The 16,099-nt window shown below is 36.7% G+C and overlaps 1 protein-coding gene across 4 annotated transcripts in view; it reads left to right on the top strand.

Moving 5' to 3' along the window:
* The window catches only part of MBNL2 (muscleblind like splicing regulator 2), a 166,817-nt gene that overhangs the window by 134,269 nt on the left and 16,449 nt on the right, over positions 1–16,099 (top strand). For 2 of the 4 annotated variants that reach the window (XM_027854119.1, XM_027854116.1), the window contains one exon: positions 3,723–3,817. The exons of the other annotated variants lie outside the window; for them this stretch is intronic. In XM_027854119.1, the coding sequence (XP_027709920.1) occupies positions 3,723–3,817 (95 nt within the window). The remainder of the gene's footprint in view (positions 1–3,722; positions 3,818–16,099) is intronic. 4 annotated transcript variants of the gene reach the window in all.

Raw genomic sequence — 16,099 nt, 5'->3', positions numbered from 1 at the left:
TTAAAAAAAAAATTTTTTGGTTCATATAGTTTTCCACATGGAAGCCATGTAGCCTTGTACAAAATTCATAGACATTTTTTCAAGGAAATTATATAAAATTGTAGATTCAAAGCTAGTTATGACCATATATGTTATCTACTCAACTTGTCTCATTTTGCAGAAGAAACTGAGGCCATAGCAGAGCGAGGTCTTCTGACTCCAAATGCAGTGATCTCTCCACTATACAATGCCACCTCCCATGGGTCCTGTTTAGATAGTTAAGATGGCTTTAAATTGTGTCTGTTTCAATGTTATGTATTCAGGGCCAAGTCCACAAGACACAGCTCATCAGGTCAAGTGAACATTCCTCAGAATCTCAGAGTTGGAAGAGACCTCAGCAGCTATCTAAGAAATCCATTCCTAAACAAGAATCCCTTTGAATAATATAGGTGACAAGTGGTTATCTAGTTTTGTCTTGAAGATTGTAAGTGAAGATGAGTCCACTATCACCTGACATGGCCAGTTATACTTTGCAGAATCTTTTGTCAGGAAATTCTTTTAAAAATTGCCTCTTTGCCATCTCTACCCATTGTTCCTAGCTCTGCAGAGTAAGCAGAATAATTCTAATCCCTCACTGCCTCACCTCTTTCACTCCTAAATTTTCTCTGCCCTAGACTAAGCATCCACCATAGATTCAACTGATCCTTATAAGGCATAACCTTGAGGCCCTTCCCCATCCTGGTTGCCCTCCCCTGGATGGCCCCCAGCCCTTCATAAAGCATGGTAACAGGAACTGAATATAGTACTTATGGTATAACCAATATACTACCCTGATCTAAGCTTGGACTGTTTCTTTTAATGCAGCCTAAAGTTACGTTCACTTTTCTTGACCGCCTGATCCCGCTGTTGATTCATATTAGGCTTTCATCCTACTAAAACCTTAAGATCTCTTCAAGACACAAGACAGAACTAAAGTTCTAACACCTACTCCTTTCTACTCTCCTGAAGCTTTCTAAATCATTGGTCTCACTTAAAGGTTATTCCATCAGACCCAATGACTGTCAATTCCAGCCCTGACCCCCAACTCAGTCCCAGTTTCTGATACAAAACTGGGTCCAAAGTGCAAGTTGCTCAGTAAGAAGTTGGACTGTAACTGAAACAAGAATTAAAATCAAATCACCATTGCTGTAAGTATAGCAGGCAAAGAGCTGAGCTCAGGCAATAAGGACCATTTAGACATTGACACCCCGCCTTCCCCCTCCACCACTTTCCCTCACCAAAGGATTCCTAGGCTTCATCTTCCCATGTTCTTGGGCTTTCAAACAGAAATGTAAGATTCCCTTTGACCTTAAGCTTTAGCCTGAATTGCCAGCTGCCAAGGGAAAAAAAATGATTCCTGGCACTATGGAGTCAGGGGAATTAACCACCTGCTTTTTAAGAAGGGTGTCAAAGCCAAAATGTTCTAAGAACTGCGTAAGCAAAGTAAAGTCCAGTATGATTGCAAGACAAAGTCCAAAGGGGTCCTTGGCAGAGTCATGGTGGTCTTTAAGGTCCTGGATTTCTTTTCTTCTGTTTTAAGCTCTTCGATCTTCACTATGTAGTTTCTTGGCTTGGGAGGCTGTTCTCTGTGTTTCCCTGAGGCATAATCACAAAAGGTTGTGTCTTTCTGGGGCAGTAGAGTTAAGTTATACTGGGCTGTGCTCAAGTAAACAACATAAGGAATAGGCCAATGACAAGATAAATACCCATAGACAATACTACTTGCTTCTCTGCAGCCTTCCCCTTAGTTTCTGAATTACAAGTCTTCGTTTATTGACTTCTTATTTGGGAATCTTGATGACCTTGCTAACTTGGAATATTTTCAATAACAAAAGAAACAATCATTATAATGTAATGAAGACCATGTAGTCTACAGTGGGTAGAACATTTGACCTGAATTTAGGAATATGAACTCTATTTCTGTCCACACTATTGACTCACCCTCTGTGTGACCTTAGATAGTTTTCTGTACTTAGATTTCATCTGCAAAATAACTACTGTTTTCTTTTAAGGGGAATAACTTGATAATGTCTGCAAATTATTTTGAGGTCTTGGAGAAAAGGAGTTAGAAACAAATCTGATACTATTAAATACATTTTCAGGGATACAAGTCAAAATTATGAAATGCCTATCAGTCAGTGTGCTTTAATTTTTGCACAAAATGATGTCATTTATATTCATAAATGATGGAAACTATGAATGATCTTCAAAGGTCATGTTAAACTAACCTCTGCTGGTATCTGTTTGTGCTTGAATCTCACTCTGAATGTTAACTCTAAACAGCTAACCTGTTTCTTTCCCTTTATTCACTTTTCCCACCTCCCATTGCATGACATGCAGGGTCAGTTTTGTGCATGGCACCCGCTACCAGTATTGGTAGGTTCCAACCTTTTTTATTTGTCTTTGATATTCTGTATAATACCTTCACATGCTTCAGACTTCTTTTTGGAAATCTCAGACATTCCTTAGGAAATGGTTAGATCTGAAGACTTATTTGACTTTAGAGTTAACTCATAGGGTTTTTAGGGTTTTGTTTTTGTTTTTGTTTCTAAGAAAACTACAGCTTGGATGTGACATCCCCTGCTCTAACTGCCATTCTACACTAGCATAAAACCATGAATTCCAATCTGCTTTTCAGTGATTTCTATTTTGATTATTTGTATATTTTATGTGGTCTAGCATAAGGGGAGGGGGGTAGCTTACTTTATAAAAAGAGTAGGCTGATTTCATTGGTGTTTTAAAGTTTCATAGTGGTGTGCCTTTATTTCCTCTTTGCTGTGTGTTAGAGTTATCAGAGTTTCCCAGAATTCTCTTCAATATTTTTTCAAATAGAAGTGTTTTATAAGACAAAATGCTTAAGTTGCCATCTTCATTATTATGTCTTCTATGATCATTCTTATTATTACTTTAATTCCCCCTTGGAAAATATAATTTAATATTAAATGTAGATTGTTTTTTAAAAGTTGGTGTTATTGTATGAAAACAAGCTAAGATTAAATTTAGGAGCCACTGATTATTTCCAATTAAGAATGGTTCTAAAAATGGAATTGTACCAAAATAAATTTGACTATTTCATAGCAAGTTTATCACTATTTGCACCCAGGTTATAATTTTTGGACACAAATAAACAACAACCCATGGCAGTTCCCATTGAAATATAACAGCAGGGCTAATGAAAAATATGAATTTTGAGCCAAATTGGAAATCTCAGCATTATTGAATGCTAATAAAATTTCAACCTAATCATAAATCATTTTAAGGAATAGCATTTCCCATTTTGATTTGACAATTAAAATATTTTGTCTTTCATAAATCTATCAAAGAATATAAATTCTAGATTCCTACATTATTGACAATTTTATTCACATTCATCAGAACTCTATAGCCACATGGATTAGAGAGAGACAATTTGGGGGAAAAAATCATACTTAGAAATAAAATTTTTGGTACAACATCCAAGCTTTGGATTTTCTGGGAATCACTGATTATGTTTTAAAACTTCCTTTAATTGTACTTGTAATAAGCTATTTTCCCTTTTTTATTTCTCTCCCATGCTTCCTTGCTTTGCATTGTGGTTGCATGCCATCTGCTGGTTTAACCCATGATGGCTTGCTGCTCTGATATTCACCATGCCAAAATACCACTTCTATCACCATAATGCTACACCCTACTGTTCATTGCTTCCATGGTTCCCCTCCTGAAAGTACCCATGATGCACAGCGCTACGTCCGCCACTGTCTCTGCAGCAACAACTCCTGCAACAAGTGTCCCCTTCGCCACAACAGCCACAGCCAATCAGGTTTGCTCCTTTTAAAGCTTTCTTTCACAAATCCCAAACTCTAAATGAGTGCTGATACTTTGAAAAAAAAATTCTCAATGAGAATTTTTTTTCATCTTTATCCATCAAATTTTATTTTTAATGAGTTTATAGCAATCATTTATGGACAGGTTGCACTTATTTAGAGTTAACATTTACTGCAAATAATGATGTAGCTATGTTTTGTGTTGCACTGTTCGTTTTTGTACCTAATATTGTGTAATTAACCTGACAGGCTTAAATTTCTTTTAGTAGAGCATTGCCTATCCAGTGGAATCAGAATTTCTATGTTAAAAGACGTCCAAACACACCATGGGCTGTTTCAAACTGGTTATATTTTAAGGTTTTATCCACACAAAGTGAGGTATGGAACTGAGGCAACTATTCAGTTAATTGAGACCCAATGATCTGTTCTGGAGGAAAGGACTGTTCTCTTTTTATAGCCTACTCTTTTTCCTCAGAAACAGATTTGGGGTGGGAGGGAAGTTTGGGAGGGGGAGGTGGTTAAATTTTCTCGATTGATGGTTCACACTGATGATTACGTAATCACTGGACTCTTCACATATTGTGTAGATATAGTCTTACTTAACCATACATACAGTACTCCATGAAAACTATCATGACACTTGGCTCACAAAGACTCGATGTAATCAATCTTGACTAATTAGATCAGCTTGTAAGAACACGGTGCTAATAAGATTAAGGTCATGAGTTCAGTCCTGACTGGATGTCCAGTTAGTTTCCCCCTGCCCCATGGCCACAGGCTGTAGAATGAGCAGGGGAGCATGGATGGATGAACACGAGTCATGATCACTCTTAGAAAAACAACTCATGAAAGAAAGATAGGGCTTTTCTCTGCCATTATAAAGGCTACTGGGGGGGAAATAAAAGCTAGTAGAATGTTGCTGGGGAAAGAGAGAGAGAGAGAGAGAGAGAATTATGTGATACAGAAAAATAACAGAATGAGGAATTCTAATAAAACCAAAGCCAAAAGGAATAAACCACCAAACTGCATTTACATGGAAGTTCCATTCCCCCTAGGATTAGGATAAAGGGCTGAGGAAAAAGGAGGGAGGGTGGAAGGAAACAAGGAGAACTGAGCTAAGTAGAGCCGTAGACAAGCTATTTACAAGTTTATTGTAAGTATCAAGAGTTACTTATCCTTCATCTCCTTTCTCTACCTCCCAAACATGAATCTTATTCATTCCCCAGAAAAAATCTCCTAAACTCTCAAACCACCCGCCAAAACAAAGCAATAGATGGAAAATCCAAAAGCTAATTAGAGTAAAGTAGGGGATAAAGAAGTTCTGTAACAAATATGTCTCCATCCTGAGAAGTTTTGGCTGCACCCCTGAAATGAGTACTCATTGACAAGATCAAACTATAAGGTATACAGTGAAAAAGAATACTGATTGGACTCGGGTCTATCTTACGTATATGCACGTAGGTAAATCACTTAACTTTTCTGAGCTTCAATTTCTTTTCTGTAAAATGGGGGTAATAATACTTGCATTACCTAACTCACAACTCATATGTTCTTGTGAGGAAAGTACTTTGTAAAATCTTAACGAATCAGATTGGAGCAGGGCTGAGGGGTGGGGTAGGGGGAGACAAGTTCAGGGCATATATTTGAGCTAATCTGGTATATGTTACTGTAGACTAAAAGTCACAGAAGAAAAAGCAACCAACAAGTGTATAAATTGTGTTTTTGCTGACACTTCTATTGTCAGTGTTCTATAGTCAGAGCTTTAAAAAGCTCTGTGTAATTTCACAAAAAAAAAAATTTTATTATGTAGCTTAGGACCCACGTATGGGAGGAATGTGTCTTATACTGCTGCCCAGATAATTCATTGTAAAATATGTAAATTTACCTGAAAACAAGGAAATCTGTTGGTGGACGACCAATAAAAACTTTGTACCTTAAAAATAGTTTGCAGATTTATTTACAAAAATAATAAATAATAAATAATAAAAAATAGTTTGCAGATACATTTGCAGGATAGTTTGCAGAAAATAACATAAATCCATATATTCTGCTGTAGGAAGCAGATTTAGCAATTGTCAGGATCTAATTTATTTAAGTAAGACACTCCAGACTGAGGCAATTGGCATCTGTTCTATACCATAAAACGCTTCAGTTGTTTCAGTGATTTGTCTATATCGTAATCATATGGGGTTCCCAGTAGAATAATAATTACTATATTAATATCAGGCTTCAAAATATGCAAAATAATTTCCCTAAAATAACAAGATGAACTAAGTAATGCAAATACTGTTATCCTCATTTTTTTTTCATATAAGGCAGTTGAGGCTTAGGAAAATTAAATGACTGCTGAAAGTTTCACAACCAGTGTCGGAACTAAGACTAAAAGCCAGTTCTGACTCCACAGTCAATATTTTTCCTATCACACCACACCTCCAGTTTTTTCAAATAAGGTAAAATGGGACAAAAAATAAAAAAAAGGAGTCTCTAGGTCAAATGGAACAAGCCAAAACAATGGCATTTGGATCTAACCAACTTCAGTGACTCCATACTGCCTAGATATTCCCCTTCCTTAATTACTTTATTGAAATTCAACTTTTGGTCTAACCAGTTGCTCAGCTGGGAAGAGGCTTTATCTCAGGTGAATTTGGTCCTAGATTCTGAGGGTCCAACTTGTGATCTATGCATTATGCCTTTCCCTTTGTACAGTGAACCTGAAATTTTTAGCAAAATGAAACAAAACAAAAAAACCTTTTTAATGAATTTGTTGGCAGATATAAATTAGTAGGGCAATTGGGCCTATCCCATTGTGTAACTGCTGCCAGGTCTGTTTTTGTCTTTGTAGCCAAGCATAGTGCCTAGAACATTGGTCCTTAGCAAGTGCTTATTGAATTGGATTGAGCTAAATATTAGCCAGCTTCAATCAATTAGTAATTGTAATTGAAGCTGAATGTGATTAATTCATTCAGACTGAAAACATAGATTGATGATCATAGGTCCTTCAACTGAAAAACTTGTCCCTGATTTAGAAGGATTTTTCTCCCTCCAATATAATAACCATATGAAGGCAGCCTATATTATTTTGTCTTGGTAAAGAACACAAAAAAAAGCAGAAGATAAAAAGACCTTTATTTTCTTGCCTTGAAAATGACTGGAGAAGTTTTTAAGATGGGGGAGTGGCAATAAAGAGTAAACAATGCTTTATTTAGAGTCAAATTCTAGTCCTGGATTCTAGTCCTGACCCTGCTATGCAATAGCTCTATGACCATGAATAAATCAGTTCCCCTCTGTGGGCTTCAATACATTTCCTATAAAATAGGAATAATATCTACCTCACAGAGTTGTTGTAAAGACAAGTGAGTTAATAAATGTAAAATGCTTTGTAAGCTATAAAGCACACTGTAAACAATAACTATTATTATGATAAGCTACCTTCCAAGAGTACCATGGGGTTTAATTGAGATTCACTAAAGAAAGGTTTAGATATAGATAGATAGATAGATAGATAGATAGATAGATAGATAATACATTATAATCTAGTACATTTTCACTTCTGAGAAATACTTTACTCTTCATGGTAAGAGATTCTAACACACAGAACTTTTTTTTACGTAATATCTAAAGACATACGCTCAGTTCCAATTGCATGCTGTTGAAAGGTAGTTGAATAGAAACTGTCAAAGGGATACATACTGGTAGATTGTCCTACCTATAATACCACAAATCCCATCCACTATTCATTTTGTGAAAAAAATATATATATTTTCTATTTAGACTGAGAAGTCCCGTACCTAATCATGCCCAAGTTCTTATTTTAAACCTTTTATTTTGAGGGGAGATGACTAGAGTTCACAGTTTTCTATCTGAACTTAAGATAGCGCTGGAGCATCAGAGAAGGGCAAACCACGTCCCCTGCAATAACAGATCCAGTTGGCAGGGTTGAAAGGCCACTGGAATTATGTTATTTTAAGAAATAATTTGTTATGAACTTTAAACAATAAAACCAAGTGGCAATACATTTATAAGTAGATACATTTAAAAAAATAATTTCCATAAATAAGTATCCATAACAACCTATCAGTGGTTCTGTCCTATTTCCTTCCTTTTCCATTGTCTTTATTCTAGTCACTCCCATATTTGAATATATGATACATTTTTCCTTTTATATAATCATAGTGGGTATGCTTACTGGTATTCTGGTGCAGCTTTCTTCACATGTTTTAATATTATTTTTTCCACATTTCTTTGTATTCTTGATGTTTTATCATTCCTGATTGCATTATAGTATTTTCTTACTTTAAAGTCAGCTACATTCTAATAATTTATTCAGCCATTTCCCCATCTACTGAACTCTAAAGTTGCTTCTAGGTCATTTCCCAACTATTGAATACTAAGGTTGCTTTTGCAATTGCAAATAATGCTATTAGACATATTATTTCAAAAATAAAAAATAAAAAATAAAAGTAGTAGCAGCCCAAGCAAGTGATTAATTTTGCATTATGATTGACATAAAAGTAGTAATTTTCCTATACTTTAGCAGATTTGCAGATTCTTTCCTTGAAGAGTGTCTCTCTCTACTTGCCATCTGAGCACTAGGCCTTCTGGTGTGGCCATTGTTTCCCTAGATTTGAGTGGAGCAGGGGTAATCTATCCTCTGTCCTTCTAGTCATGGCTACTCAAAAGAAAGCAGAACCATAGGCTGAAGCTCTTTGTTATAGGTATGAAATGTCATACTAACCTGAGGATGCTGTAAACGGGATCCTTGTTCAGGTAGCAATTGCACTAGCTTAAGTAAGAGCCTGTGACTTTCTTATAATAATCACTGGCATTTATATAATTCTGTAAGGTTTGAAAAGAGCTTTACATACATTTTCTCACTTGTTCCTCACAATAGCCATGGGAGGTAAATGTTATATTATCCCCCTTTTACAGATAAGAAAAATAAGGCAGTCACACAACTAGCAAGTGTCTGAGGCCAGATATGAAGTTAGGTCTTCCTCATTCCAGGTTCATCGCATCACCAGGCTGCCATCCTTATGTTTAACAAATCCTTTTCTTTGGCTAAGTTAATGCTTAAATTCAAAGACCATTAAGGACCAATGAAAGGAGAATTGTCTGATTTAAAAAGACCGTTTCACTCATCTTTGTTGCCCTCCCCACCTAATGCCTTGCCTACAATAGCGACTCCATAAATATCTGCACAATTAAATTGATAGCACACAAGTAAATAGGACATTAATCAATAAATTTGATTATTGAATTGTCCTTTTCATCTTCTTCCTCCCACACAATGAATATGGGAATCCCGCAAGGCTCTGTCATGGGTTTTCTTTTCTTTCCCTACACTCTCTCCTTTGGTGTGCTCATCTGTTTCCATAGTTTCAGTCATCATCTCTAGTTAGCTAGCTATTGCCCATATGCAGCATTCCATCTCTGGCCTTCATGTCTTTGCACAAGTGGTCCCTCATGTCTGAAAAGCATCCCTTCTCCCCGCCTGCTTCAGAGAATTCCTAAACCTTTCTTGAAAGCAGACTCAGGTGCCACCTTCAACAGACACCTTCCCTGACTTATCACCTCCTCCATTAGTCCTCTCTCACACTTGAAATTACCCCCATATTACTTAGTAAATACTTAGTATTTCCATTCTTGTGTGCCTGCTAAATCTTTCTGGTGGAAAATAAGCTCCCTGAGGGCAGAGACTATTCTGTTTTTCCTCTTTGTATCCCCAGTCCCAAACACAGTAGGAGATTAATAAATGTTTGTTGAATTGAATTTTATGGCATTGTTTCCAGGCACTTCACCTTCTACCTCACATTCCTTTACCTCTAGACACACTCCGCTTTATCAAGGTCCTTTCAAAAGTATGAAGTTCAGAATGGAACACAGTAATCCAGATGTAGTCTAATGAGAGCAGAATACATTATCATGTCCTTCATTCTGAATACCATCTTTTTGTGCAATGTTACACTGTTGGTTCATTGTGTACCAATAGTCCACTAAAACCCTCAGATATTTTTCACACATTCTAAGCTATAGCTATATTAAGGTGATTAGATGAATCCCAGGGTAAAATTTTACACTTACCTCTGTTAAAGTTCATATAATTCGATTTGGTCCAATATTTCTAGCTTATTGAAATCATTTTGTCATTTAGTATGGTAGCTATCCCTTCCAGCTTCATATTTTGTCTTGCTACTGAACTTCAATGACTCTGGAGGAGAGAGTGAGGCTGACCACTGTGTGAAGATCTGCCTCACTTAAATCAATTCACAGGCAAGTCAAGGCAAGACATCACCTTTGCAATGTCATTAGTCTTCTTTGAGAACAAAGGAGCAACAAAAATATCTCTAGAAATTTGACTAGCAGGCAGCTATGCCATCATTTGCGTCACTGATAAAACATATTGAATAGCACAGGGCCAAAGACAGATCCCTGGGAACCTTCATTAAAGACCTACTTATAGGTTAACCCATTTTCCCATGTTGACCCATTAATTATTACCTTTTGAATTTAATCATTCTACCAAATCTGAGTTTATCTAAAAATATTATCTTCCAGCCCACAGTTCTCCATCTCAGACACAGTGAAATCATGAGACAATTTGTTGATATCCCCCCTGAAATTCAGAAAACTTTATCATCAGCTCTATCCTAATTTAATCACCCTTTAAAAAAGGGGGAAAAAACTGGTAAAGAAAGTTAGTCTGTTAAATTCTATTCATGATAAAGCCATGCTGGTTCTTGATCACTCTTTTCCTTTGTAAGTGCACACAAACCATCACTTTAATATTAGTCAAATAATTTTGTCAAAAATGGAAGTGATATTTAACAGCTTTATTTAACAAATATTTATCACTTGTAGAATCTACTTTCTTCCCTCTTGAAAATCAGGATATCTTTTGCCCTTTGCCAGTACTATGGTATCTCTCCCATTATTCTTGATCTTTCATAGATCAACAGTAGCTAGTCAACAATTACATCTGCCAGTTTCAGGACCCTTAGATGTAGTTTGAGTTCAACTGAGCCTGGAGACTTGAACCCATTAAGGATAATTAGATTTCTACTCCCTTTTGATCATATTTGCTCTTCCTTCCCCATATAATAATTACCCACAGAAAAGAAAACAGAAGTCAAATAAAAGTTGAGTATATGCACCTATCTATATAATTCCCATTAACCTCAAACAATGATCCTACACTCTTATCCTTTCTTTGTTCTCCCTGTTGCCCCCACCTCAGCTTAAAAAAAAAAATCCTTTTGGTTGTCCTTAGCAAGCAACAGCTGCCTCAGCTCATTCTGGGTTTTTCACTCTTCTGATAGCTATGCTTACAAAACCAGGGTAGTCTTTTGTATTTATCCTCCATTACTCATTTTTGTATCCATCATCTGTTTATGTCTTTTTAAAATATGAAGTGGTCAATTAGCTTCCTATCAAATGACATCAATCTAATATAAACAGCTCTCCTTTTCCCCTCGTCACTGGAATAATTTTTGTCTTTAGAATTTCACTCTTTGAGAACTTCCTGTCCTTCTTGAGCCTACTTCATAGTATAAATTTATAAAATTTTAAGTCATTGGATCCTACCGATCTTTTCTCTGAATCCCTTTAAGTCAGTTTTCTCCAAATTGAGTATGCATCACAATATCCCACTTTTCTTCTCTATCATGAATTCTAAGATGTAATGACCATTTGTCCCTCCATCCCCAAAATGCCTTTACTTGAGCAACCTGCTTTTCCCTTTTAGCCAGAATCAGGTCAAGAATAGGAGTTTTCAGGGCAGGTTGGTAGAACAATGGACAGAGTACGGGCCCCATAGTCAGGAGGACCTGAGTTCAAATCCAGCCTCAGACACTTGACACTTACTAGCTGTGTGATCCTAGGCAAGTCACTTAACCCCATTGCCTAGCCAAAAAAAAAAATTATAATAGGAATCTTCCTTTTAGCTACCAGGAGGGACTAGAAAGTTAAGGGAGTATACAAGATATTTTATGGCAGTCAGAGACTTCCTAGGGAATTCATTGGTATAGTTGTAAAGGAAGTCACTGGATGGGGATTTTGGCTCCAAGCTACAAACAAACTTGGATATTAACAGCAGCAAATCAAGAAGCTGAGAAGAGAGAGCCAAGGGTTTGAAGCCAATAAGAAAAAAGAGACTCAGGGTTCAAAAACAATAATAATTAAAATTCAGTGTTTCCTTAAATCTTACTCTGCCCATTTGTCTTTTGCGTATGTTTTTTTTTAAATATTGTTATCCTTTCCTGCTTAAATAAATAGCTCTGTTTTTGAAAAGGGTAATTAGATGGAAGAGTTTATCTTGCTCAGTTCAGACTTTTAAGGGTATATACAAAATATTACTTCTTACCTGATAGCAAAATACTCTAATTGCAGTTAAAGTACCAGATGGACACTATAAGTGCTAGATTTCTAAATCTAAACATATAAAGTGATTAAAATGCATAAATCTGTGGGGGGGGGGTGTTTTATGATAGGGTTGAAGAGGTAAGAGGTGGGAATTATTTAATTATGAAAGACAGAAATGAGACTCTCTTGCTGTTTACCATTTTCCTTCCTCCAGTTGATTTCCCATGTACGCAGACATGGCAGCATTTCCCAAAGAGCTCTGGTATTGATGGCAAAACTAATCTGACTACCAACATTTAAAAAACTCTATATATGGTACACCACAAACCACACATTAAAGCTGAATGAAATGTCAAATCATCTAGCATAGCCCCTTATTTTACACTTGAGGAAATAGAATACCGGAGAGATAGGGTGATGGTCACACAAGGTCACACAGTTGGTTAGTGGAAGAGCCAAGACAAGAACTCCTAAGCTGCAGTTCAACATTCTTTCTTCCACATCACATATTAGGCCATTATTTTTCTAGGAGACTTTTAAGTGCCATTTCAGTTCTGTTATTATATACAGCCTCCTCTAACCTACCTCCCACCCTGCTACACACATACACACACACAACAACAACAACAATAACAACAAAGAATTTGGAGAAAAAGGACACATTTTAATGTATAGTGGTTTTGAAAATTGAACTGCTTTCTGAAAGGTGTGAATTTGCTAGGTGGCAGTGTCATCACACCAGATGAGAAACATACAGGAACCTCATAATATGCAAAGAAATGCACACATTTTCATTTTCCTTACATAACATTCATTTTAATGCTACTTCTAGTTCTTTCACTACGTATGAGCATTTGGTTGTTTTTCTGTCTTTAGTCTCTTCAAAGCCAAGGCTGAATTATACATTCTGCTCCACTGCTGAAGTGGGAACTGTAGCCAGACACAGGGTTCTGAGTCTTACATAATGACAGTGCAGACAGAGGCACAATTTTAAGTAGGATTCAAGAGCTTACATTAACTTCAGGTAGGTTCCAGTTTCTGTGACTCCCCTTGGAACATAACTTTAGTCTCCTCTTTGAAATGTCCTTCCAATTTCAGCATAAACCATTTTCTATTGCTTATTCCCTGGCAGTGCTAAAGGCTTTCTTTATTTCCCTCCTCCAGTCCTGGGGCCCCCTTGAATGAAGCTGCTTCAAATTGGCAGCAGCCTATTGAATCCAAGATATTGGCTATCTTTCACAGAACAAACATCCTTTCAATGTAAATTTTTGAAATCATTTCAAAGTACAAGTGCTCATTTTATTAATTAAATATGTTGCAGCTGGTGTCCATATCTTAAGTATAATTTTTCTGCCGCATCATAATAGCATTTTAAATTCTTTAACAGTCAATTCCAAACTGATTTTCTTACCGTAATTTGGTACATTAAGATTATAGCTATACTATAAAAATGTGCTATGACATATATAAACATCTGGTTATTTCATTTGCATGTGAATATCTTCATCTGGAAAAGAGTGAGATTTTTCATTAGACTGTAGTAGATCTGAAAATACTCTTGGCAAAATGCTTCCTGAAAAATTCAGATCCAAATATATTTGTCTTTTTGTGCTATCCAAAAGTCTCAGTTTTTATGGATTCGACATAAAACCATATGAGAGGTGAAAGATTATTCTCAGATACAGAATTTCTATTCAAATGGATTTATATCCAGATGGCCTACATTTCCAATAGAAACCCACCATATCAGTCCTTAAAGAGGACTTTTTCTATATATTTCTTTTCACTTTAAAGTTCAGCTGTTAATGATTTGTGAAACTGTAACTTTTCACACTCAGTCTGAAATATGGCTGGAATAATTTTGGTCAAATATACCAGAATGGAAAATGTCAAGGAAAAAAATCTTTTCATCAAAATTATACGTCACTGACATCAGAGGGCTTTGTGTTTTACTTTGCAAACATTCTAGTAGTTACAGAAGCCAGCCAGGCCCTTATGTTAATCTATAGTGATAGATTTGCTTTTCTTCAGCAAAACAATTATTCTGACTAAACACCCTTTAGAATTTGCTAAATATTACAGATATTTTGCCAAACAGCAGGCTGCTCCTCTCCAAAATGCAACCAGCTATAGTTTTATCAAAGAACCACAATTTAAGCCAGTAGTCTTGGAAACCCCTTCTGTACAAATAAAAATACTTTAAAGAAAAAACAGTCAAATTTGGTATAAAGCACAAACTGCCCTTCTCATCACTATATTCTTTTTTCACTATAAATAACTGGCAATGCTACTTCTCAAAGTGTCTTTAAATCTCCCTTTAATTATCTTTGACCTTTCCATATAATGGCAGTTTATAAATGGCTGTATAATGGCAAAGTTGCTCCAAAGTGTTCATATATTAACACATATAATTAGCAGTGCATTAATTAATTACCTCACTTCTGGTATCTTGTGTTATCTCTAGGCAATAAAGCCTTACTTTTGGCTTTCAGTAATCATGTAATGTTCAAGTACAGAATTGTAGCTGAGCCCAAAATCTGAACTATCTGAAGCAAATTCAGAGCTTGCCCCAACTAAAATGCTCCACGAAGTTTGCTTTGCAGCCAAAAACCAAAAGATTATGGCAGCGGTGGCTAATGTAGACTGCAGGTGAAGACTGAAGGGGAAAGAATGGAGATTTGGTGAAATATTAGGAACAGTAAAAAGGGCAGAGATGGGATTGGGAGCAGGGAAGCACAAAGGAATACTGATAGAGACTATTAATGAGGAACACAAAAAAGACAGAAAATAAGGGAGTGTGGTGGGTGGGTGGGTAGGGAAGAGGCAGGTCTTCCTTACTCCCACTCTTGCTTTTAAAAGAAAACCATGCAATTTAGTATCATTGCTGTGTGTTTGGTTTTGTTTTTTTGTTTTTTATCAAAAATAAATTTATTTTGAAGAGGCAAGGGGGAGATAGGATTTATATCTTTCTCTTGGTGCTAGAGGTTCGAGCTGTATAACCTTGGGTTCCCAAGAATCTAGAAAGGAAGGAAATTTTCTTCACCTGACCCTGGAACACCCCTCTTCCTTACCAGCTGGACTTCACTCCTCTTGCATTTAATCCTGTCTGTGGCACACTTCCTGTTGTATATGTAGGACAGAGAAGGGGAGGGGGAGGACTTCCTATTCTCAATTTCCACTGAATTCTTTCAACTTTAACTGCCCTGTACAACCTCACCGATATCTTGTTTATTCCATTCTTTTCAAGCCATTACAGTGGGAATTTTTTTCTTCTTACGTAAACTCTTTTTGTGCTATTTGCTCAGTTATGGGGGTGGAGGGTGGGGTGGGGGAGCAATTACAGGAACACAGGGAGAAAAAGAATCTTCTAACACTAGTGGGCTCCATTCATAAAGCAGCCCTGCCTAGAAGTACTTTAACCTGAGTTTCGATATCAATGATATTTTGAGATATCTGAGGTTCTCACATCTCAGATATGACCTGTAATCAGAATCATAACTAAGAATTCTAGCATCTGGAGCAAATTAGGTTGAGCTTGGGTTAAAGATAGAGGGTAGGCTTTAGGTATGACCACTCCTATGCATGATTAAGGTAAATTGGAGACTAAGGTCATGAAAGTTGAGGAGGTTGATGAACTAGGGATTCAGGGGGTTTGAAATGTCAAGAAGCAGGGTAGAGAATAAGATACTAAACTTATTGGGGGGGGGGAGATGAGGAGTGACCATAGATGGCAGCGACAAGGATCTGAACAAGAAAAAGTGAACTTAAAAGAAAGAGAGGTAGTGGTTCAGTGATGGTCTGCATGTGGCAGGGGGCCACAAATAGAGCTGGCATCCATGGAGTATGTCAACTCCTCCTCATGGTCCTCTGTGTCGTAGGAGTATGAAAGGAGGAATAGTTAGCCTTAGCAGGAATGTCGA

This window comes from Vombatus ursinus, unplaced genomic scaffold, assembly GCF_900497805.2.
Source record: "Vombatus ursinus unplaced genomic scaffold, bare-nosed wombat genome assembly UNPS02010304.1, whole genome shotgun sequence".
Lineage (NCBI taxonomy): Eukaryota > Metazoa > Chordata > Mammalia > Diprotodontia > Vombatidae > Vombatus > Vombatus ursinus.
This window is presented reverse-complemented; position numbering and strand designations above follow the sequence as displayed.